Source organism: Camelus bactrianus, chromosome 6 (genome assembly GCF_048773025.1).
Source record: "Camelus bactrianus isolate YW-2024 breed Bactrian camel chromosome 6, ASM4877302v1, whole genome shotgun sequence".
Classification (NCBI taxonomy): domain Eukaryota; kingdom Metazoa; phylum Chordata; class Mammalia; order Artiodactyla; family Camelidae; genus Camelus; species Camelus bactrianus.
In genome coordinates, this window is record NC_133544.1 from 72,516,778 (window position 1) to 72,542,591 (window position 25,814).

General features: G+C 42.4%; 1 protein-coding gene across 2 annotated transcripts in view; it reads right to left on the bottom strand.

The window, feature by feature from the left end:
- Positions 1 to 3,641: 3,641 nt before the first annotated feature.
- Positions 3,642 to 25,814, bottom strand: part of INO80 (INO80 complex ATPase subunit) — a 112,688-nt gene continuing 90,515 nt past the window's right edge. The window contains exons 29-36 of one of the 2 annotated variants that reach the window (XM_074365917.1): positions 20,181 to 20,253; positions 13,540 to 13,698; positions 12,805 to 12,907; positions 11,835 to 11,923; positions 8,689 to 8,841; positions 8,226 to 8,385; positions 7,382 to 7,597; positions 3,642 to 5,229 (exon numbers count right to left, since the gene is read on the bottom strand). In XM_074365917.1, coding sequence (XP_074222018.1) covers positions 5,012 to 5,229; positions 7,382 to 7,597; positions 8,226 to 8,385; positions 8,689 to 8,841; positions 11,835 to 11,923; positions 12,805 to 12,907; positions 13,540 to 13,698; positions 20,181 to 20,253 — 1,171 coding nt within the window. In that variant the 3' untranslated portion in view covers positions 3,642 to 5,011. Of the gene's footprint in view, positions 5,230 to 7,381; positions 7,598 to 8,225; positions 8,386 to 8,688; positions 8,845 to 11,834; positions 11,924 to 12,804; positions 12,908 to 13,539; positions 13,699 to 20,180; positions 20,254 to 25,814 lie in introns of both variants that reach the window. The other variant, XM_074365915.1, reaches the window with a different exon arrangement.

Genomic DNA, 25,814 nt, shown 5'->3' on the forward strand with positions numbered 1-25,814 from the left:
AGGCCCTCCTTGGTCTAGGCGTTCATTCTTGAGTGGGTCCCAGGACCTTGAAATGCCAAGGAGCAGGAGAGCAGAGAGGCATGGACCCTGCAGAGGTGCTCACTCGAGCCTGTTCCCTGGCCTTTGGGGAGAAACTCTTAGCTAAGAGGAGGGAGATAAAGAGTTGGGGTATCTCTCCCTCAGAAATCCCTGTTTTTCTCACCCAAGGTGCCAGAAACTGTAGACCAGGGAGTCTGTGAGATCTGTGAAATGTATCTTGAGCTTTGTAGCTCCCTGTGTCCATTTCTGCTTTGACCTAGTGTTTTTCTTTTGATGATGAAAACTCTTTAAAAAAAAAAAAAAAAAGCAAGATGCTCATTTTTGGCAGCAGGTAGGAAAGAACGAGGAGTATGCCCCGAGCAGCCTGCCATAAAGGAGGGAAATTGGAATGAGAGTGGGTGGTGGGTGTTTTAAAGAGGAAAAGGGAGCCAGCTGAGTCCCAGGACCTGAAGCAAGGAAGAAGCAGGAGCACAGGAAGAGTTCAGGGGCCTGGTGATAAGGGAGGCACCCAGCTTCCTCGGGGACCTAGGAAGTGGGCCTCAGGCACGGCCTCCTCTTTCCCTCTCTTTCTACCTCCCCCTACACCCAGCCCCAAGCACTGTCACCTGGGATTGGCATCTCCATAGTCCAGTCGTGGTGCTGTTTGCCCCAGACACTTCCAGGATGACAAATGGTGGGTCCTATGAGGGCTGACATAGCCCAAGCTCCTGCCACCCCGGGGTCCCCAGGAGCCTCCATGTAGGGGCCCCTCCTCTAGGCATGTGCCTTTCTTTGCACCATTTGCTACCACAGAGCAAGTACCTGGGCACACAGTTTTAAGACAGCCAGAGGCCCTGCTCTCTCCAGAACAGACCCTGCCCCCATCTCCATGCTCTCCACATCTAAGTGGTTTGAAGGTATCATGAAGGTGGCTGACTTGGGAACCGGCACTGACCACAGCTGCATCCCCAACTGCACGGCCTCACTACATTCTAGCAGTCTCAGAGAAGCATGGGAGAGCTGCCAAATTTCTCCATGCCTCTGAGAAGGGCTAGGAATTAGCTAAGAAAGCTGACTTGGCCTTAGGGGTCTGGTGGTTACGATGAGACACATGCAGAAGAAAACAGCTGAGTCCAGGGATCGCAGACTCTCCAGCAACTAAAGAGGCTACAGCTTGGTGGAGGCTACAAAGGACACAGGAACAGCAGCAGATCAGAGAACTTCTCTCATACCTCACATGTCTAACATGTCTACCTGGGGAGAAAATCATGGAGTGATAGGGCTAAAATGAAAAAAGGTATGAGACCAAAACTTCCTGGAAATGCTAGCTTTTCACTTTTTGTCATCAAGTGAATTAAGCTGAATGACAGAACAAATAAAGTTGTATTTCCTGCACAGGGCTTCCTGGCTGGGGTGGGGCTGGAGGGTGCCCAAGGCCTTGTTATTCCAGGTATGGTTCCAGGACCAGCAGCCATCACCTGAGATGTATCAGACATTCAATTTTAGATCTCTTCCTAGACCTTCTGAAATTGAACCTGCATTTTTTAAGATATGAGGTGATTCATATGCATACTGAAGTTTGATAAGCATTACCTTAAGGGATGATTTAGAGGTTTCAAAAATGTTTAACTCCACACAAAAACTTTACCTAGCAGTCAAAGCAGAGCTGCTCTGTTTAATCTGGGTGGCTCACATCTCTTGCTCATCACTCCCAATAACCCTTGCAGCACATCAGAGGACCTCTAAAAACCCAGGTCCAGGAGGTCTCCAGAGACTCCTGAGTGCTTCAACAAAGCCCTAGGAATGGAAACCAATAGTAAGCCCAGTTCAGACTCCACATTACCCGGCTGCTCAAAGTGACCCACAATATTAAAATTCACTTACCTAGGGCCCCGGAGCTGGTTCTGTGCAAAGTGACCCTGGTAGAAAAGATGGCCCTCACTGTGATCCAGCCCAGCAATTAGCCTACAGCTTGGGGGAGGCTACAAAGACCTGCGCTCCAGATCTGGGCTTCTAGGCTTCCTGAGGGACATTTCTTTCGGCAGGCAGAAGCCCTCCTCAGCGTTTTTCTGTGTTAAGGGACTGGCTCCCTGGGTTTATAGGTAGTAAGAGTTAAGCTCTCCCACCTGGGAGATGGACAAATGTTCAGAAAGTGGATAGACTAGCTTGAGCCATAGCCTGGGGACTGGACTCAAATTGTTAATGAGTTTGAGGCCTTCACTTTTAAGATTCAAGTCTCAGCTATGAACGTCAGGTAGAGAGGGACAGATGAGGGACATTAAAGCTGTAAGCATACCTCACTATGAAATGTTAGCTGTGTTTCAGGGATTGGATTGAAAATGGGTAACAGGGGAGCATGTCTGGGGACAGATAAGACTGGAGAGCTCTGATCCAAAACTTACATGTTTTTCAGGAGAAGGCACAAGCCTACCTACATCTGGATGAAGCCACTAGAGGAGATGCATTGTCAAGTCCCTGGAGAGGCAGCCACTGCTGACCTTGGCAGGGTTTACAGTCCTGCAGCTGGGGGCCAAGCTGAGTAATGAGAACTGGAGAGGACCCATCCTAGTGGGCTTGTTGACCAGAAGTCACAGTGATGACGACAATAGGGCATTGCTAATTGGGAAATTGACACTGGTTTGTTCCGTGTGAGGCCTTGGTCGAGTTTACCAGCAAGAAAAACAAGACCCGGCATACATGATAGTGCTGCTTAAGATCAACAAAATGAAGAAAAGGCTGATCCTCGTGACGGGGTGAGCAGCAGCTGCTCAGGAGCCAGCCTACCCTAATCAAGTGTATGCAGGGTGAGCCAAGGCTCAGAAGGCCACACAGCCAGCACACTGAGAACAGCACATGCCCTGCTCAAAGGTGACGCAAGAGCATATCAGTGTTTTATTTAGCTCAATCAGAGAAACAGTGTCAGTCCAGGCTGGGAACTCACTCTTTTTCCAACTCATCAGAGAGCTAAGTTTTCAAAGCCTGGATGTCTTTGGAAGCCCTAGTAATGTGTTTCACTGTTTTCGTTCATGATTCTTACAAGTACAGCTAATTCTGAGAACAGAGTTTGTTTCACAGTTCCTTAGTATTTCTGCTGGCTTAACTGATCGACTGTGGGTCCTGGAACTGCAAACAGGGCTGGTTTCTGGGATTTATATTCACATATTTGGACACAGTTTTAGAAACTGGGACCATAATGTTCCTCATAGCTGGGGATTTCATGTATTACACACTGCCAGGACAATCTCTCACCAGGGGTTTTTGGAGAAAGAATCCATCAGTGTTAAGATTACCACTATGTAACTGCCTAATGGTTGACCAGGTCAAGCTATCTACATTTAAGCCCTGGAGGCTAGGTCTGGAGTTATAAGAAGCCCACACCAGAGAGCCTTGGCCCTGGCCTGCCAGGCACTTGTTTAAGCCTCCTCTCTGATGGTTGGAGGCAAATTCCTCTGCCCGATTAACACCCACAAGGGCACTCCTTGTCCCGCTGACCATCTCTCCTCTCTGACCACAAGAACGATGATGATGTTGGGGCCCTGTTTCCTCTTCATCCTGCCACACTCCCCCAGGAGCCCTACAATGCCCCCAAGGAGAGGCAGCTGCAAAGACCACAGACATCCCAATTTACATAAAATTATCTCACTCCATTTTATTTAAGATTTTTTTCTCCAGTTAGTAAAAGAAAGATGTGTCTCTCTTTATACATATGTACAAGTTCAGTTATAAAAATAGACAGCACATTCAAAGAGAAAAAAGGCTTGGCATTTTTCTGATTCCCTCTAAACAGCATCTGTACATGGGAGTCTGGGTTTCGGCAGGGGAATCTTGATGATTTAAGTTAAATGACTCCCCTACCACCCCTACTCCCCCCAAAAAGAGTTTTAAAAATCAATCTATCTAAACTCAATTCCGCGATTTTCAGGTGTGCAAATTAGAGGCTGGCCTGCCCAGAAGCACCTGCTCCACCAGGGACATCAGGTCAGGGACAGGCAGAAACACCTCCCATGCAACCACCACCCCTTTGCCTCTCCTGGAGGGAAGCAAGCTCAGGCTGGTGGGGCCGGGCTAGGAGGGTGGGTGCTGAGCTTGCCCTCTCCATCCTCTCCACCTCACTCTGCTGTCCCTTCCTTTCTCAGTGCAATACAGACAGTGCATACAGCCAAGCAGGGGGCTGAAGGGCAAGGGTGGGGAGACTGTGCATTCAGGAAGGGCAAGGGGAGCCTGCAAGAGGGGCAGTGAGGATGTCCTGCTGATTGAGGTGGCTCCTGGTCTCTTTACTGGCTTCTGGGAGTCCCCGGGTGGGAGCTGCTGCTACTGTTGCTGGTGGGACCTGAAGGTTCTCTGGTACGAACCATGCAGGACAGGAGAGGAAATGCTGGGAAAACAACTGCCTCCAGGCGTGCTTCCTCTAGTCTTCTGCATCCTTACAGACCACTACCTGCCCTTGCATTCACTGCTCTCCTCAACGGTGACACTCTGGCAAATGGGGTTTGGAGACCCGGGGAGCTGCCCGACAACTGAGGACACGATGATTTCCTCTCTTTTCAGCCCCACAGGAAATCACAGCTCAAAAAGAAGTCTCCACCATGGAAGGCTCTTCACAGCACTTGTGGAGTCTTTGCAAGGGACATGGCCAGAGCTGAAGAGTGGAATGGGGATGGAGACTGTGCCTGAGCATCTAAAGGGGGTCTATGTCAGGCCCTTCCCCCGTATGAGGTTTAAGACTTGCCTATAAGTTCATTCCAGAGGCTGTGGGGCTGATCCCTGTCCTTGGGTCTTTTTCCTACAGGCAATCCCAGAGCATTCCTCTTGAGACACAGGTGATTAAAGTGCTCACACCAACCACCTGCCTGTCTTTGCCTTGCTGCAACTGGTCATCGCTGCCCTCTGACTCGGGATGGAAGATGCTGCACTGGGCAAGCCATCCAAAGACCATTTGCAGGCCAGGACTCTAGCCCTGGGTTTGGTCGAAGGAAGCGGGAGGGTCAGATGGTTACCGTCCTCCAGGGGGGTTGGTGCCTTTGCCCTGTTTCCGAACCAGGGAGTCTGACGCTAGGCTGCTGGTCAAGTGGAGGCTCTTGGGAGTCCCAGGAACATTATTCCCTTTGCTCAAAGGGGAGCTCAAGGGAGAAGAGGCGCTTGAAGGTCCAAAGTCAGCAAGCCCAGCAGGCCGAACAAGGGACGTCTGCAGAGGACTGCTGGCGGAGATTCCTGTGGGGATGGAAAGAAAGGCAAGAAGAATGTAAGCACCAGTCTTGGCTGAGCTGCCTCAGCACCTGACCTTGGTTATTGGAGGCTGGCCTGGAGATGAGGCTGTGAGGCTGTTTCTGCCACTCTTCTTAGCATATTTGCCTACTATGCCTGTCAACGGTTTTTTCAGTAAGAGGGATGTGTTTTTAAGAGAAAAATGATACCTATCCAGCCCTCTCCACACTACCTCATCTACAGGGAGTAAGGCATCACCTTGGCGCTCTAGGACAGAGTACACGTTACACAACCCGGAGAAGCCAAGGCCGTGGGATGAGCTGTAACTTATAGGCATGAATGTATTTTCTTATACATTCCTTCTTCCTTCTTGGGACACCACTTGTGATTAGCTGCTTCCTTCTTAATTTCAGAAGATGTCCTCTACTCCCCAGTCTGGCCAGAGGGCACAAGACTGCCCACTCCATCCTGTGTCTCTACTCACACAGTTCTCCTTGTGTTGGATGTGGCCACACCTGCTCTCCAAGCCCTGCTACTTCAAGGACCCAGTTCAAATCTCCCATCTCCAGTAATGGCTTTCTGGGCAACAACTCTTTGTAACCTTCTTAAAAGAGAATGCTAAGTGCTTGGTAGGCAGACTAGTGTCTCCTCTCATCCACAAGGGAACTGCAGGTGACATATGAATCTGTCCTTTCCCTTGTTTTCCATTCCCAGTCACCAAACACTGTCAATTTTTCCTGTGACGCTCACCCCCTGTTGCCTCCTTCACCCCTCCTGCCCCCTCCTCAGGCCAGGTCTCCAGGGGAAAGCCTGAGGAGTGTCATGTTTTGCCCTATCGGTCAGTGAAATCCTGCCATGGCAGCCTTGACTACTGGCATGATTGTTTTCCAAGGATGTGATGAGCTAGCAAAAGGTTAGGAAACACTGGGCTGGGATATTATACTTCATATTTGTTGAATGAACAAATAAACAAAAGCCGATATTCCTGCAAGAGGAGAAAGGGGACGTCAACTGACAGCAGTAACTTTCTACTCAATAATGCTCTTACTTGCTGCAACAACCCTAAATCCTAAGCCCATGTTTTTGTTTGTTTGGTTGGTTTTTAAAAAATTGTATTTATCTATTTATTTGCAGGGGGAGGTAATTAGGTTTACTTATTTATTTATTTTTTGACGGAGGTACTAGGGATTGAACCCAGGACCTTGTGCACGCTAGGCATGCACTGTACCACTGAGCTATAGCCGCCCCCCTCCCAGCCCATGTTTTGAATCGGGAGAGAGGTCTGTGGTGAGTGCTGCTCTTCTCACTACCAGCAGATGTCCTACATTCCACCGCTACAATTATTCTCTACGTGTCATGGTCACAAAAGCCACCTCCCTTCTCAAACTTTCCAGGGCCCCTGATCATACACCCGATAAGCTCTTGCCCATCAGGTCTTTCCAACCTTGACTCTCACAGCTCCTCTTCAGCACAGCCTGACTGACCTGCTCAGTGACCCTCAACCTGCCCTGGTCACTGCCAACTCTCTGTCGCCAGTCCAAATCCTTCATCATCCTTCTACTTCCTTCTGAATTAGTCTGACAACTTTGTCATCAGGTCCATGGTTCTTCCTTCTTCTGATCTACAACCACCGTCAAGGCCTTCCCTCTTTTTTCATTTAATACATGCATACTGCCTTGTACTGCTGTTAAACATATTCCGCACAGCTTCTCCTTCTTATTTACATTATACACCCAGGTGCGGGGTCCTTGTTATACTCCCACGCACACGGCAGATGTTTAACACCTAAGGTGATGGATCACAAAACTGGGTAAATGTTAATGCTAGCCTGGACTATTCAAATTAAGTACTAAAATGTGGGTCTGGGAAAAAAAAAAAAGTGCTCAAAGCAGAAAAAATTTCTGTTTAAAGTAGCATGGTCAAGAAATCCAGCTCTCTCTTTTCATAGTTACTGCCACTTTGAAGGCAGCGCTGTGCTAAGTCAAAGGTTAAGGGGAGAGTCAGGACCATTCAATGCAGAGGCAGAATCCAATGTGGGCTCTGGGAAGGAGCTTCTTGTCTAGGGGTGTCCTACCTGCTCTACCAGGCAGAACACTCAACAGACTCTCCAGACTGTCCCCGACCAGAATGGAGCCCACAGTTCCCTGGGCCTCCGCACCTTTAGACACATTGTACCCGTATGCAGCGTAGGCGGCTGCGGAAGCTGCCGCAGCCCCTGCTTTGGCTCCTGCCATTGCGGCAGCACTGCCCGCGGTGGACTTTCGGCTCCGGCCTTTCCCTGCTCCTTTGGCTGTGCTTCCTGAACCTTTGGGGCGGCCTCGGCTTCGGGCTGAGTGACCACGTCCTGCGGCTGGCATTTCCTGAATGGAAATTCCTGTGGGAACAAATGGGCCAAGAGGGGAAAAAGTCAATCTTTTCATATGTTAACAGAATCTTGTCCTAGACAGGGAACAGGCTGGACAGGCTTTCAGGGTGTTTGTTTCAGGACTCCCAGGGAAGTCTATGTCCCTATTTAATGACTGGGCCACAGAATAACACAGAATTAGTAAGAATGGTAAACAGTAAAACAGCTGGACACCTCAAACAACAGAGTGGTTCCATTGGTCCAGAATTTCTTCTTTACACTAGTTCATTACTAAACGAATCCCAGGATCATTCTACCTGTGATTCACCAGCACACACCAATGTTCTCCTGCCTGGGAGAATCAACTTTAACTCCTAACTTTTAAACCTAGAGCTCCTCAAGAAATAGTAGCAACACTGCGCCCCAAAGAACAAAGTAAGGAAAGGCCCAGAAAAGTTAACTTTCAGAAGTTTGAAATCTTTATGAAGTTCTTATTATTTTGCTTTCCCTAAGCCTTCTCTTTCTCCCGTTCACCTGAATGGGCTAATGAAAGAATGAGGCTGCAAATTCTTTTTGCTTTACTCCACTCTTCCTTAAAGAAAGTAGAAAACACCATTATCCTAGAAGCCATCGGGACCTCGTCAGAAGCATCCCTTACCATTCACGGTGTCTGAGACAGAGCCTGTTATGGAAGCGGGAGAATTGGTGGCTCGAGACTGAGGGGCTGAGGAGGCTGGGTCGTCCACAATGACCAGCATGTCGCTGCTGCTCTCATCAGGGGGAATGGAGCCGGTGTGCAGCTCACTGCTGATGGAGATCTAGAGGAGGAAGGGCCACAATCACTATTACTCCTAGTGTCCACAGCCCATGGCCCTTGTGTCTATGTGAGGACGGGCTTCTCAGCTCTCCATCATTTCCCTCTCCTGCCTGGCTTCGATCCTAAAAGTCAGACCCCCTGCTTTGGCTCCAGAGAAGCCAGCCTGTCCTCATTTGCTTTTCTCCTTATGGATTCCATGTGCAACTCCTTTCTACAAGGCAGGAGAATTCTAGGAAAAGCAAAGGCTACCAGGTCAGAACACAGTCCCCACTGCTGCAATGAAGGCATCCAAAAGGAGCCTCACCTCACTGAAAGGGCTGGGCATGGCCGAGTCCACGCTAATGAAGGAGTCGTCCCCGTCCGCAGAGAGGTTGGAGTTATCAGCCGAGGGAACAAATGGAATCACCAGGTTCACACCCTCCTTTCTCCTTTTCCCATCCAATTCATCTTCCTTTTTCTTCTGGGAACATACAAATCAAGAAATATGGAAAAAGCATGAGGATAGGCACCAAGAGAAAAGTAGAGTTGGAGAAGAAGGTGATGACAGAAACTTGACTCTTTGTAAACTTCTAGGTTTCATTTTATTCAATTAGCATAATATTAAGGAAGGAAAAACTCCTAAGGAAGGAAGAAAGGGATGGCTCAGTGAGAGTTTATGTATATTCTGCCACAATAAGGGAGAGTTGAAAGGTCAGTCACACTGAACCGAAGCTGTGCCTAGTCTACTCCTCATGGGGCAAGGTGCGTGGTCAGATTCTACCATGTCCAAGCTGCAGCACACTCATCAGGCACTGAACTGATGCAGTCCCACAAGGGGAGGGCCAGTTCTCCTAGTATATTTTCTGCACATCTGTTTTCACTTTGCCTTCTTTTTAAATACACATAAGGAGAATGAGGGTTCTTATCAATACACAAGGGATATTAAGATAGCTTTTGTCATTATTTCCTCAATTTAGATAAAAACGCTTAAGGACTGAGTGACTGAGCTACACTAAACAGTTCCAGAGCCAAGTTTAGTAGGGCTCTGTCACAGATTAGAGATGTAGAATCACAGAACATGCTTTGAAAATTCTGGGAATCACAACCAACCACTGCACCTAACTGCATTTGTATCTAGACCTATATTAGGGATAATATGGTATGCCTTTGTGTAGTTTATATTACCACTGGGTATTTATCTGAAACTTCTATGTTCAGATTAGGAATGGCACCTGCTGCAAACTCAGTAAGCTCTATAATGCCCTGTATGAGAAAACCTTTTCTTCTTTGCTATTGTTTCTGCATAGCAGTAATTTTTAATTCTAAATAACAGTAAGCAATAGGTTAGAAATTTGAGAGTGAAGTCATAAAAGAGAACCTGAGGACATGTGTAGAAAGAGCAGCCCAGTCTAGGAGGAATATGATTCTTCATTCCTGGGATTTGTCAACTTTGTAAATATAGTGACTACCAGGGGTATCGTTCAGGCTAGAAATAGTCTTGCTTAGTAGAAGGTACAATTGAGGGTATGGATTTTACAATAAGAAGAGCTGTATATTTACTGGAAGATGAACATATAATATAGGCAGGCTCTTAGGCTGCTGACCAACAAGGCCCAATATGAGCTTGGATAAGGCGAAGAAGCCGACCCCCACTTAAAACAGAACCAGCTTTAACGTGTGACCAGACAATGTGCTTCAAGCAAACCAAACAGTCCAGGAAAATGAGGCATGGACAACTGTCGGACTTGAGGGCCCAGAGCTATGGTGATGCATAAAGCTTAGTACAACCCAAAGGTAAGCTAAACTCACCAGAAAAAATCTGGAGGGTAGTAAAATGGTTTCAAACTAACAGTCAGGGCGTAAGAAGTCTGGGAACCTAATCAGAACTAATGGGCTGATTACTGAAACAAGAAAAAGTCCTGAAGACCCCATTTCTGATTTACATGTGAATAAGGATCAGTGATAAAGATTACTGATATAACACTTTGGTACAAACAGTAAGACAGGGATGAATGTAGGGGAACTACATCCCACTGTGCAGTTAGCCTGGTGGCTTCAAGCAGGAAATGTCAGAAGGGAGGCAAAAACCAGCTCAAATCCTTGGCATGAAATGGAGAAAATGGAGGATCATGTTCCACTTAGACTGGGCTGCTATTTCTACCCATCCTCAGGTTCTCTTTTATGACTTCACTCTCAAATCTCTAACCCATTGCTTATTTAGACTGGCCAGCAATTTTTTTTTCTCTTTTTAAAAAGTTTGTATACAATTTTTAAAGGTTACTTCCCATTTACAGTTATAAAATATTGGCTATAATCCCCATGTTGTACAATATATCCTTGAATCTATCTCACACCCAGTAGTTTGTACCTCCCACTCCCTCAACCCTCCCAACTGGTTCCCTATATCTGTAAGTCTACTTCTTTTTTGTTATATTCACTAGTTTGTTCCATCACTTATATGTATGACATATAAGTGATATCATACAGTATTTGTCATTCTGTCTGACTTACTTCACTTAGTATAATGCCCTCCAAGTCCATCCATGTTGCTGCAAATGGCAAAATTTCATTCTTTTTTATGGCTGAGCAGTATTCCATTTTACACCCCACCCCCCAAGCCCCCCCATCCTTTATCCATTCATCAGCTGATGGACATTTAGGCTGCTTCCATATCTTGGTAATTGTAAGTAATGTTACTATGATACTGGGGTGCATGTATCTTCGAACTGGTATTCTTGTTTCCTTCAGATATATACCCAGGAGTAGAACTGCTGGGTCATATGGTAGTTCTATTTTTAGCTTTTTGAGAAATCTTCTATAGTGGCTGCAACAGTTTACACTACCACCAACAGTGTAAGAAGTTTCCCTTTTCTCCACATCCTCCCCAACATTTGTTATCTGTATTCCTTTTGACGCTAGCCATTGTGACAGGTGGGAAGTGATATCTCATTGTGCTTCTGATTTGCGTTTCCCTGATGAATAGCGATGTTGAGCATCTTTTCATGTGCCTTTTGGGCATCTGCATTTCCTCTCTGGGAAAATGTCTGTTCAGTTCTTCTGCCCATTTTATTTTTCTAGTAGTTAGGTGACACTGAATGGTACACTAGCAGAATTATGGTGGAAGGTTTGGATCTAATGACCTCTTAGGCCCTTTCTAAGATTCTGCAAAATCTAATAATGTAACTAATATCCATCTTACTCACATTTAGCCTAAGCTTTTCAACAGTCCCAACAAATGGTTTCCAAAATTGCATGTGACTGCAGATAGGGTAAGTCTCAGAAGAGTACAGATCTACCAAGGCTGCATTTCTCCCTATAGAACATCAGTCAGCACAGATCTGCTGCATATCATAGAGATGGAGCAGGATACCAACCAGTAACCAGGACAAGCAATTTTCTCTGAAGTACCTTTTCTGTAAGTACCACCCTGTCCCTCACCAGTCCCTATTGGCCACCCCAAGCTTGAGATACCTTCTCTGCATACTTTTCCCTCTTGCGCTTGCGTTCTTTAACTCGGTTGGTTTCCTCCTGCTGCCGTTTCTCTTCTTGCCGGAGTCTCACTATCAAGAAAAAAAAAAAAAAAAGATCTGATGAAGTACCTGTGGCAAACATAATCCTCATTCTCTGAAATTAAGGTGGCCGTATTCTCTGACATTTATGTTTCAAGGTATGACTTCTATCCATCTAAGGCAGATGACTGGTGGTTTTCTAACTTAGAGAAGGAACAGAGTTCCTTGAATTCTTAACAGTTTTGGGATTCAACCCATGATTTCACTTTCATTATTACGAGTCTTTCCTTGCCTTCGTTCTTTTTCCTTTTCTTTTCAGCATTTTAACCTCTCTCTGCATTGCACAGATCAAGTATGGTTGTAGAGTCCCAAAAGGTTTTTAGAAGGTGGTGGGAAATGTGAGCACCATAAGAAAGGAGCTTCATCACATTCTCTGATGTGATGCTATGACGTCCTCAAAGGTTCACAAGGTAAGTTAGAAACCCACTGTTCTCAAAAGCCAGGAATGCTGGGAGAAGTCTGTATGTTACATACAGCAGTGTGCTTTTCCAAAATCGCCATAAAAAATTTCTCTGGACAGAACAGAGTAAATTAATTACTGCTGAGGAGTCTAGGGATATAGCTTTCCTGGTACAAATTTATTTCAAGTCATATTACTCTAAAAGGACATGTGAATTTTGCCTTCTACTCCATAACACATCCTTGTTTTATTTGTGTGTGTGTGTGTGTGTGTGTGTGTGTGTGTGTGTGTTTTCAGTGGAGGTACTAGGGATTGAACCCAGGACTTCATGCATGCTAAGCATGTGCTCTACCACTGAGCTATACCCTCCCCACCTTTAATTTTTTTTGCTTTGGTTTTAATATAAAATATTAACATAGAAACATCTTTTTTAGGGAGGAGAGAGCATTAAAAAAAGGTCTAGAGTACGTACATTTCTTTTCCAACTCTTCATCATCTAGAAGAAGACTAACCACCTCTTTGGGTTTCAAGGTATCTGGTTTGAAGTTCCCACCAGAAATCACCATCCGCTGAATCTATACAAAGCAGATCAAAACATCACTACCAGGCATCCATTTTCTTATGGCAAATATCCAGAAAGCAAGAAACATCTTTTTCAATCTGCTCTTCTGGTGAAGCCTCTGGATTTCTATTTCTTCTCCATTCACATGACTGGCTCATCCAGATCGTTTGTCCAACAAAAAGGACAATAAGACCTTCTTTGGTTGGGACTGTCAATCGATAGCTATAAGATCCAGTAATACTGAATCAAGAAGGAAAAGAGCCAAAAACAATCATTTCTTTAGAAACTAGCAAATATGGCACACAACTCAGAGGCTGATTACACTGGAAGTACTAGGGTGAGATCTCAAATATCATTCTTTCTTCCCATGAATAGGCAACTATGTCAAACATGAGGACCATGACTGGGGTTCTCTTCTCATGAACAACAAATGGCTGAATGTAGGTTGTAGACAGCACTCTGGTAGAAAAGGAGCAAGGAATGGCCAGGGCAATACAGACTGCTATTGTACAGGTCCTGATTTTATTTTCTATTCAGAAGAAATTTTAGAGTCTTTCTGACGAACTAAAGGCAAGGGAGTCTTAGTCAGTCAGTGTGGTTGGATTTTTCTCTACCAGTATAGCACTTCCTTTGCCTTCTGCTTACCTCACTCTTCTCTTTGGCTCGCTGCAGAATGCGTTCTTCAATGGTGCCTTTACAGATGAGCCGGTACACGGTAACCTGCTTTGTCTGCCCCAAGCGGTGGGCCCTGTCCATGGCCTGCTGGTCCACAGTGGGGTTCCAATCACTATCATAAAAAATCACCTGCACAGGCAGGACAAGAATATAGCAATGACTGAGGCAATCTCAGGGGAAGACCAGAAATTCTGAGACCAACTCAGCCACTCATCTGTTGCAACAGTTTAATGCCAGACTTTGGTCTATGATTTAAAGATGAGCAGATATCCACTCATAAAACCAAGCCATTCCTTCACTTGCTGTAGGCGAAAGGGACATACTCTGGACATTTTTCAGGGTTTTCATTTAATAAGAGAGCGTGGCAATAATATTAGTAGTTAACACTTAGGGCTCACTATTTGCCAGTCATTGTACTAGATGCTGTATGTGTATTAACTCCCTTAAATTCCACTACCACTATGATTTAGGTATTATTAAAGACCTCCATTTTATAGATGAGGAAACAGAGGCAGAGAGGAATTAGAGACTTTATCCAAGATTACACAGCCTAAGTAAGCAGTGGGCCTGGGATGTGAGGAATATGAAAGCCTTCCTTTTAACCCTAGGCCTACCTTGGTAAGAGACAGGCATAGCTTTCCTAGCATTCTCAGGTTCCCAACAGCAGGATCATTTCCTGTCCCTTGAATTCCAGGCAAGAAATGTTTAAAGGGTTCTCTGGAAGCTACTTCTAGTTTGCTAAACAACAAACACAAATAGCAACAAAATGTACTCCCCTGTCCCCTGCCCCACAAGTGAACCTAAAACCAATAGACTCCTAGGGCCTCAGCCTTGAGGCTATTATCAATACAGTGGACCTTCTAAAAGAAAGCCAGTTCAAAATGACCCTCATCTCTCATGTGTCCTCTCCGACATTCAACCAAGTCACCAAATCCAGCCAGTGCATCTTCAGAAGCAAACTTATCCTTTCTCCAGTCCCAGTGTCATCTCCTGGGCCAGGCCCTTAACAGCTACATCTGGCTCACTATTGCTTCTAGACCAGTGAGCTTCCAAGATTTATCTCTTTCTTCTTCAGTCTACTTTGGGTACCACTGGTGACCACTCCAACTCTCTGCTTATTATACTGCAACACACCAAGTCCAAACTCCTCTCAATAATCAGGCCTTGCTATACTAAGCCAACTTCATTTTCATTCTTTCCTAACATAAACACAACTTCTCCCTTTTGTCAGATAGGTCTCTTTGGTGTTCTTTACTTATATTACATTTGTTTGCATCACTTCTAGCTCAAGCTGATTTTCTGACTTGGAATTCCTCAACTCTTCTCTATTGGTTAAGGTGCAGTTTAAGCTTCACCACTTTCAGGAAGACCTCCCTGACTTCTCTTGCCTGTAACAATGTCTCTTTTTCCTATTCCTCATGAATTCCTATTAGAAATAATAACAGCTGCAATCTGTTAAGCACTTCCAACAGATGTGTATACGTATTTCACTAATCTTCATAAAAACCTTATGTATTTCCTTCATCTTATAAATTAGGAAGAGACTGTCCTGAGTTCACAGTCTTAACAGTCTCCCTCCACCACCTGCACTATTGGCAAAACGTTGCACTGCCTACCCTGGTCCAAGTTCCCACTTAATCACTATCTTAATGGGTGTCCAATTATTTCATGTATATTACATATTTAAAAAGATCTTCCTATCTAGTCCTACATGAGGACAGACACCACCCACCAGTGCAAAGTAGAATTCAACAAATACTAATTGATTGGTACTAGAATCTCTTAGGGGCGATCACAACTGGACAGAGCCTAGAAATGTAAACTGAAGAGTGATGCATCTCTCTTGAAAATGTTCCTCCAGATGCTTTCCCCAATGCTTAACACTATCCCTAAGTAATTTACTTGTTTTCTCATTTTAAAATGGAAGCAATTCTTCTGCCATTTTCTACAGATTTCACTTTGAGTGAAGATGGATAAAAGACATCAGCATTTTCAATGTTCCTGCCTCTAATAAGGACCCTCACTTGTTCTTTGTTATGATGCTCCTTTTGTCTTGCCTGTAATAGGAGGTATATTCCCTCAATTTTTAGTATAGGTTAGAATCTTGGAGGAAAAAGTTTCAAACTGCCTGCCAAAGAAAAAAAAAATCATTACGAAAGCTTATTGTTAATCCATAGTGCCCACAGATCTAGGATGTGGAAGTACACAATGCCTGTCACTTGCAGGAGTATAGCAAATCTGACCACGTGACATTTTGGAGCTTGCACAGGATATGCAAAATTCTAGGATATCCAGTTTATATTTTCAGGGAGAACAAACGAAGGAAAGACAGAGTTAATGAAAATGAGACCTCCAGTTGTACTGGGGAGTGGGCATTATTTGCTCAACATACCTAACATGACTATCTATGTGGACAATGAGAATTGATGTCTCACTCAAAAAACAGTGGCTTTAATAGTCCAAGCCTGAGGCAATGGTTCAGCATAAATTCATAATGGGGAATCCTATATTATGAATCATTTCATAGGTGCTTCCTCCATATTTATATTTTTTTTCCTGGAAGTCTCAGTGACAACCAAAGCTGATTCAACTTGGGTTCTTTTGAGATCATAAACAGTTAAGAAGATTAAAACCTAAGGAGATAGGCTTGCAATTTAACATTAAGGTACCCGCCCCCATTTAGTGCCTATATATCATTCAAATGAATTAAAAGAGGTGAGGAACTGGGGAGAGAAAATAAAATGAGATTCTACTTAGAAAAATACCCAGGGAAAAAGAATACGAAGTATGTATAAACTAATAAAGACAAGAACAAGAGTAAGAGACCTAAAAACCAAGTTAGATGTATGGTTATTATCTAATGTGACAATAAAATGAACACAATCAACCATGACATGAACTTGCAGAGAGGAGTTCAGGGGTAGACAACACCCATGAGAGTGGCACAGAGATGACACCTGTATTTGGTAATCAAGTTTATGGAGCTCAATGAGACATTCTACAGAAAAACAAATAATTAAAGAACTGCAACAACTGACTTAACTAGGAAAGATTAAAGCCAGAGAATTCACAAAGCGTGGCTCAACAATGACTAAAGGAAAATATATTAATAGTCAGTACCTTTATGGAGTTGTAAACACCAAGCTGGACAGGCACTGGGGAGGGATGAGGGGAAGAAAGCAAAGAAGGTGACAGTTGAGATGGGGTGGAGGCACCTGGCTATACAGGTCAATAAGGGATTTCAGGGGATGAGGAAGTGAAATGGAAAACAGGAAAATTTTGAGAGAACAACTGGAAAAAGTTGCACCAACACTTGGAGGGTGGAACTTTCTCCTCTAAGAGAATGGGTGGAAGTTCAGTCCCCTGGGAGGGCTGAAAGCTGTACCATGTTGTCTCATGGGATATAGGACTTCTCACATTGCTATGAAGGGACAAAAGTGCCTCAATCTCTCTCTAAATATAAACATTTAAAACAGATCTGACAGAAACAAACCAACAGTGCAGTTCATAACAATCCCTCACTAAACAGTGTCAAATGCAAAGAGATCCCTACTTCAGGAAGAATACACAAAGAACAACAAAGGCAGTAAGGGGCAGCTGCCATTAATCACATGTTAAAATCATGTTTTACTAACAGAGTGAGCCAGACAGAGTCCCACTGTTTACAAATACATGTTTATATATGCATTCTCAATCATAAAACATTAAGTTTTTCCTAACGTTTTAGGCTGACTAACCTCTTCCTTATTCATAAATGGTTCTGGGGATCTTCCAAAGCTAAATCTCAGGACAAAGGAAAAATGCCAAGCAAGCAGTTAAACTTATTGTTTCTCTTATAATACATGCACACAGAGTATAACTTGACTTCATACAAAGCATAATCTAGGAACTCATTTCAATCCTGTGGTCTCATTTTTTTCTGAGGAGTATTCCAGGAGGTTTTAATTTACAAGTGAGTCCCTAAGCCGTACCCTCGAAATTAAATGTAAATTATTTTGGAATTGGGAACTCAGAATATTTAGAGCCTCTCTCTAGGCCTCAGGATATAAAGGGAATTCCCACTTCTACTCCTCTAGCTCTGGGGTTAGGGGTCTACTTTGGTCCTCTGTGGCTACCAGGAGCTCCCTAGGCAAACTATGTGAACTCTAAAAACAAGATGCAGATCTTCTCCCTTAAACCTGCTTATTTTTTGGCCATTCAAATGAACAACTATGGGAACCATTCCTTAGGAAACCACAGACTAAACCTGAGATAGGCAGGCTGAGAAGAAGGGAAAGACATTTTAATCATATGAAATATTGCTAGACCTCCTCTCATCTAGCCTCTGGCCTTAAATGTTATCTATGACCTGATGATTCCAAAATACATCTTCAGCCCTAATCTTTCTCCTAAACTTCAGACCCTACTGCCTGGGTGACACTGCTACTGAGAGTCTGCTAAGATTCTTACCACCTCCACTGCTTTAATCATTGTCCAAGTCACCATCATCTTGTGTCTAAATCCTAATTGAACTTCTTGCTTCTACTTTTTCCCTATAGTCTTCCCCACCCTACCCACCTGAAGCCAGAAGGACACATTTAAAACTCAAGCCAAAACATGCTCTTCCTCTCTTCAAATTCTTCCAGTAGCCTCCCACCCCAGAATCCTAACCATGGCCTACAAAGCCCTACATGATATGCTTCAGCCACACTCATCTCACACCACTTTCCTCTCATTCATTCTGATCTACCTACAAAAGGCTTGCTTTATTGCTTGATTATGCCAACTATGTTCTCACCTCAGGGCTTTGCACTTATCTCCTCTGCCTGGAATGCTCTTCTTTTCTGCCAGATATATAATTGGCTTGTTTGTCTCACTTTTGTCAGATCTTGGCTCAAATGTCACCTTATCACAGAAGCCTTACACTAGCCCATATAAAACAGCAACCCCTCATCGCGAATAAGGTTTTGAAAAACAATCAGAAGTTTACCAGGTGGAAGAAGAGATGTGCCCAGGAGAATGATCTATGCTGAGGGAGTTGTTAATGTAACATTGTCCTGGAAACTACAAGTCAATCATTATTTCTGGAGCATAAATTCTGGAAGGAGAAGTAGTCTGGCAATTAGACTGGAAAGGGAGATAAAGGCCACTAAATGAAGGGCCTTGTATGTATAAAGGATCTTATACTTTATCTTGGAGACGATGGAGACTTCCTGAAAAGTTTTAAGCAAGGAAGTAGGACGATTAATAAAGAAGGTTATAAACAAACTAACAGAGAAAGTATGGGGCTAGGGGCTGAGACTGGCGTCTAAAAGATCAGCTAGGAGGAAGTGATAAATCCTATACTCACATTAAGAGTATGACTAACTGGGACAGTATGGAATGCTTGAACAATAGAGAAAGCAGAGTACCAAGGGGCAAAGAGAAAGCCAAGTTTCTGCTGATATGACATCAAGTGAGCTACCACATCAGAGAACCTACCTACCACCACCAACAGCTGTCCCTTAAGATGACTGAGGCTTATGATGTGCACATTAGATACAGCATCTACCCAGCTGTGCTTACAGCAATCCTCAGGCCCTGGAACCCTGTCCCAACCTAATTAACTGTGACAAGGTTTAGATGCTGAGGAAAGTTCAGCTAAGTCCTATGGTCGACGACTTGGTGATATTACAGAATCTGTTTTTCATTCCTGAAGGCAGGCAGTTCTACAGTGTAGCAGTTAACAAAGAGAACAGACACAGCCTAGAAGTTGAGGCTGGGAAACTTGGGATCTAGTTCCAGCTCTACTATTGTGAGCTTATTCAAGCCTCTTTACCCCTGCATTTCATTCATTTCTCCACGACCCTCCAGGGTTTGCATCCCCCTCATATTTGTGGGGATTTTGATGCTCTGTATTTCACAGAGGCATCACAATGACCACATTAAATGACCTTTTTAGGGTTATGTCTTCTACAAAACAATTTCCTACTTATGCATTTTTATGTCTCTAGGTTACTGAAATTGTTATTAAATATATTTGAATCCTGGGGATAATTCTGAGGTTCAAAAGGAATACCCTTCTCTTCTCCCTTTCAGATGCTGAAGTATTCCTCCAAGGAGATGATGTATGAAAGGATACATAATTTGATGGAATGTCTTTTTATTTTATTTTTTAAATTACCAATTGTAATGCCCTCCAACCACCTTTTGAAGTTAGGGATACAAAAATATGAGCTTTTCCTATGATGGAATAATGTATAAGAGTAATAAAACAATCCTTTTTGATTTGTTCAGTTACAGCTTCTGAAACAAACAAGTCTAGTTGGTTGAACTGACTAATTTTTCCCAGACTGTGTATTCACTGACATATTCCAAATGTTTAGAACAGTATCAGACACACAGTAGGCATTTACTAAATATGTACTGAATGACTGTGTAAGAAACTTATTCCAAGAGAATGGAGAGATAAGTCCCAATAGAAAGCTAAAATGTCCCAGTTCCAGGCAAACTGCAACCATTATTTCTTAACATAACAAGAGGCAAAGAAATGAAAAGTCTGTGACACAAAATAAAGGGCAATACCAACTGAACGATATATTTATAATAGAAAAACTGCACTCCCAGTGTGTTTTTGTGCTCTTGTTACTTACTGTGTCTGCAGCAGTCAGATTGATACCCAGTCCTCCAGCTCGTGTACTTAGCAGGAACACAAAGATGTCATTTCTGCAGAAGAAGGAGGGATATTTTAGAGGGAAAAACTGAGAAAGAAAAATGGCATATGGCAAAAGAGAGGGATCTCTGAATACAGAACAGTGTCTAGGCCTAGAAAAGTTTTGGTGGTTACTCAGACTTGACCCATGTTTCTTTGACACACTGTACAAAGGTGCTCTGTTGCTAAAATCAAACCATGGTAATCATCTTCCAATTTGCAGATATATTTTTGCTGCCCACTAATACTGACTGATATGCAATATAAACATTTGGCAAATATCACATAGAAATTCGCTATGGAAGCAGAGACCTCTGTCTATGTAACAGTCATATTGTTAGCAAGTTAAATCATTCCTAGTTCATACAGAGGGCAAGTCAGTCAGTATTTCCTGATGTTTCCCCCAAGAATCATGACTTCAAATAATTTGGGAACCAATGATTATAATTCCAAACCACTCAATTTCTTATGAAGAAAGTTAGTCCCATAAAAATGACCTGAGGTCAGGATTAAGGCTCAGGTTATGACTCTGACTTCCATGTAATAAGTTGAATTTAGGATCAATCCATGAAGATAGGATGGAACTAAAGTTCTTTTTGATGAAGGCCAAAATAGCCCTTAACAGAAACAATAAAATACAATTTTCTGTTTCCCTCTACATCCTACATGCTTTTAAAGAAATCTAGAATTACAAATAAACCAGTAGGTGCCATTGTCACTCATTTTGGCAGCAAATATTTACTGAATATCTTCTAGGTACAAGGCCCATGCTAGATCACAAAGAGCAGGCTTTGACTACAAGATCTATCTCTGTACACACATACAATTAGGGGCTCAGTTTGAACCCAGTTCTTCTGGATAAAATTAACATATTTTAAGATTATCTTGCATTTTCATGTTCCTGCCATCTGAGGTTGTTTTCCAGAACATTTCTAAGGGAAAGGGATTGCATTACACTGGTTAGCAAACTTTACAGTCCTCTAAATCAAGCTGCTAATCCTTTTTCTTCATGACTATAATGAAGAATAAAAATGGAAATTCATTTACGTCGGTGTTACTCAAATTACACGTCACATCTATCATTGGTCATGAAATGAGTTTGGTGAGTCAACACCACATTAAATAAATAAATTAAACAAGGAAATGGAATTGATTAGAAAATACAGTAACACATCAAAGGTCATAAGGATAAGTACTGTTTTATGATTTCAGATACAGTATATATGTACTAAATCCCATAGTAAAATGAATTTTATTGTGTGGGTCCTATTTTAAAAAAGAAGAAAAAAGAAGCACATTGACATCAGGATGCTCTCAACTCTTAATGCTGTTCTTCCTTGGTAAAGTCACCTGCTGAAGGTCTGTTTCCTGCAATTTAAAATGAGGATGCTCTGAATATAGTTGAAGTGACTAACTGATGACATATCAATGGCAAACATGAATACCAGTGAAGGAACTATTTTGAAGTAAGAATTCTAGTTAATCACTAAGTTGGGTAGGTCCTAGTAGAAATCTGTCCATTATTTGCATTCAATTAAACACAGCCTTCCTAGAGGCAGGCATGGGTAAGTAACATCATGTTTGGAGGCCTCTTGTAGGGCATAATTCCAAATGTTCTGTACTCTCATGAAAGTTCTACTAGTTTATCCCTGAATTTTATCATAAAGTTTAATATTTCATAATTTTATATACACGATGTCATCTTTTATGGTTAAATCATAAAAGGCAAACCAGAAAGTTAAAAGGCAACTGCCAGTTGACAAACACATTTTCCCACAGATACAGGATAATGTAAATGGAAATTTTGATACCTCATATCCCAAAGGAGAATATTTAGTAATAAGGGTTAAAAAAAAAATTGGTGGAACTTTCCAGGGCCTTAATAATTTCTACAGAGTAATTCTTCCACTCTGGCCTTAAAAAGATTGCTCAATCCATGCATCTCTCTCTCCTACTTTGGTAGGTAGAGAGGCAGGGGTCAGAGGCTTCTCTTTGATCTCTACGTAAGAGCTGATGGAGTCATCCAATGGCTGGGACTTTTTCTTGGGGTGGAGATGGGGGAACAGGGATGGGACAGGGAGGGAGACAGAAGGCAAATGGGATCTACAATAAAAGAAAGAGTAGAGGCAGAAAGATGGGTTATGTCCATAGTCTGGACAGCCAGAGAGATAAGTCCCCAGACATGGTAATCACTCACAAACAGGTACTATATACAAAAAAATACCAGAGAAAGGAATCTATGTAAAAATAAATTAGTAGCAAAACTTAGAAATACAATAGTGGAAAATGTATTTTTTTTGAAATATTAACTATGTATTGAGAAGATGCTTTTTAATGATGAGGTAGGTGGTACAAGCAGCAATGTTTGGTTGCATTCAATATAATTTTATCATACTGTCATGGAAAAAAATAAGGATTATGGGAACCTTGGGTTGTTAAAATCAAAGAAATTAGTGTCCATCCTGGATCACACACTGTTCAGTTACAAACAAAAACATCTAAATCAAACTGCTGAGAAGTTCCTTTCTACTTAATAAATCTAGTATGGATATAACATGAATTAATGTTTTGGGGGCTAAAAGGAAACAGAATCCCAGAAGGCAACACGATGGTTTGGGTGCCCTCTAGGGGGCTGAAAAGGAATTTCAATTCACGGTTTCTGCTGGAACAAGCCTTAGAGAACAGGCTTCAGGGTGGTCTGGGAAGGAGCCTATGAAGTCATGTAACAAGGACATGCCTAGGTCTCACTCTTGTTCTTTAGTTAATAGCCTCTGAGGCCACTCTGCACCCAAATACCCAAACAGTGCTGGGCACAAAGCCAACTGCAGGAAAGACTTGCTGAATGACTGAAAAAGCCAGAATGAAAGAAGACATTGGAGCTTTATACTCCCCACCAGGAAAGAAAAATTCACACTACATTTACTTTTTCTCATGTTTTTCAAAGGGTCACCCTGAATGGACAGATAATCGGGGGGATCCACTTGGTAAATGTCATGGGGTAGGAGGAAGGGAAGCAAAGGCCAAGGCACCAAAGAGCAAAGACCTTGTGAATGGCTTCTAGGATCACGCACTGATCACATGTTCTGAATGTTGTCCAGTCAGGACATCCTGGCCAAACAGTCTTTAGTCTCAGTCAGACTCTTTCCTGGAAGGATCCCTCATAAATAAATCTTGTATGAAGGGAATGTAAATGGCTTTTTATAGGAGTTCTTGTTTACTCTAGCTGACCTTTGAGCCACAAGGCTTTCCAGTTGAAACCACAATTTTTTCTTTTGATGTCTTTTCATTAATAATAACGAAAACATTTGGCAAGGCATGCTTTTTTATTTTAGAAAACACCTGTCTTTTTCTCTATATTGGGCTACTGCAGCCACTCAGATTTGTAAGTTAAGAATTTTTTCCCACTTGGAGGGGTCTGCCTGACAAGATTCTGATCAGCATAGGCATAGTTCAGATTCTATACATGAGGAGATTATTTTTCCTACCCATAATCCTAACTCTAATCATTTAGCTCATAATGCAGGCAGGGAAGGAGAGTTTAGTCCATTTTTTCATTTTGCCTAATGTTAGATGCAGGTGTTTAAGTGATGGTTACTCAAATACTGATTTTAAATAAAACTCATTGCTCCCTAAGTAATTCTCAGTTGTAGGGTTTGGAAGCTCAGGTAAGGTATCCCAGGAAAGCTGTGCAGAATAAGGTATTTATTAAGTAGATCTTGTTCAGTTTAATGGTAAAAATACCCTTCTTTAAGAGCTAGGCTTTTCAAAACTAATGTGTGCTACTGGGATTGCCCAAATAACTGCTTCACGAGTTACATAAGAGATTTTAGAAGTAATAAATTAGGTACATCTACTGATTTTTTCCACTCAAACACACTAAGCACTGGATCTCACAGTCCATTTTTCTGGGAATTGGTTTAGCTAGATGAAAAGCTGTAGTTCTTAATCAGCAGAAAAAGCAATCTGACAACATGCACAGTCTTAAATGTTAATACTCTTTCAGTAATTTCTCTTGCTTGAATCCATACTAAGAAAATAATCTAAAATGATGACAGATCTTTATAAACAAAGATATTCAGTCAACATTTTAACAACAGAAAAGTGGTATAGTATACTCAGTGTAATGGAATATTTGGTCATTAAAATAATGATTACAAAGACTTCTTAAGTGATATGTGAAGATGTTTATGATATACTGTTAAGTGGAATAAATGATGACACAATCATATCTACAATATGATGTGAATATAACCACAGACACACATTGAAGACTAGAAGGATATACCAAAATGTTAACAGTAATGAGACTGTGGATGATTTTTACTTTCCTCATTAAATAATTCTCAAATTTTCCTCAATAGACATTTTACATAATATATAATGACCCAACTATTACTGGGGGAAAAAAAGCTTTTCTGTAAATGAGATTCTCAGATGTACAGTATCAAACTTATTAATGGAAAAAAAAATCAAAACCACGAACAGTAGTGGGTAAAAAGACCTCTATTATTCAATGGTTTTTCTTCTAATATACAACCCATGCTGCCTCATACCAATGTGCCCAAATCACCAAGGTGCTGACATGCCTGGAGAAAATACAGGAGAAAACATACAGTCTATGGTTCTTGTATGTAAGAGTCTTGTCAGCTGGAGATCTTAAGGTTGGACTAGGTAAGGACATACTGAGATATGCTTCGTTTGATTTCAAAGTCAAGAAAAGATGAAGATCAGCTGGTAAACTTCTTTTCTGGGGGAGATGAAGCACACAGCAAAATCGTGGGGCTATGAGGCACTACTATGTTTATACATGTCTCAAGTAGTCAATTTAAGAATCAGCTGATAGCTTCTACTAGGTGAGAGGCCAAACAGTTGGTCCAAGGTGATTAACTAAAATAGTTTCAAAGCAGCTCTTCCCCTCACTGTTGGTCAAATAGCCACCTGAATTCATAAGCAGTTTTAACTTGGGAGTTATTGGTCTGAGTATATACTGTAAACCAAAACATCAGGATGTAACTCTTTACCCTTGCTCTATTATAAAGGATCATGCAATAGCTAAAATTCTCAATCAGATGGCATTCTATGTTGAACTATGGAGTCGTTTTATGCTAAATTGTTTTACATTTGAAGCAAACCATGCTTTAAAACTGAAATGAAAGAAATTAAAAATTGTAACCTAAATACAAATGGCTATGTGTTTAATTTTTTTCCCAAGAACCCAAAACGTAAATAGTAATAGACTCCACAATTATAGGCCTGAAATTCCGAACTGTTCTGATTTACAGAACATTGAAATCTACTCTATTCCTTAGTTTTCCAGGTCTAAGGAAAATTAAGGGTGGATTTCAGCAGACCTATCACTAGCAGAGCTTGGCTCTTTCCTTGGAGAGAGCAGTAACCAGACTCTGCATATTATAATGAGAACCTGCACTTAAGATAATTACGGCTCTGTAAGCCATCAGCATCCAGCGGGCAGTATTTGAAATTTCATAGGCTCATTATCAAGTGGGAGAAGTGCTGTGACTGAGAGCTACCAGCTGAACAGATTGCACACTATTGCAATTTGTCATACTGAACT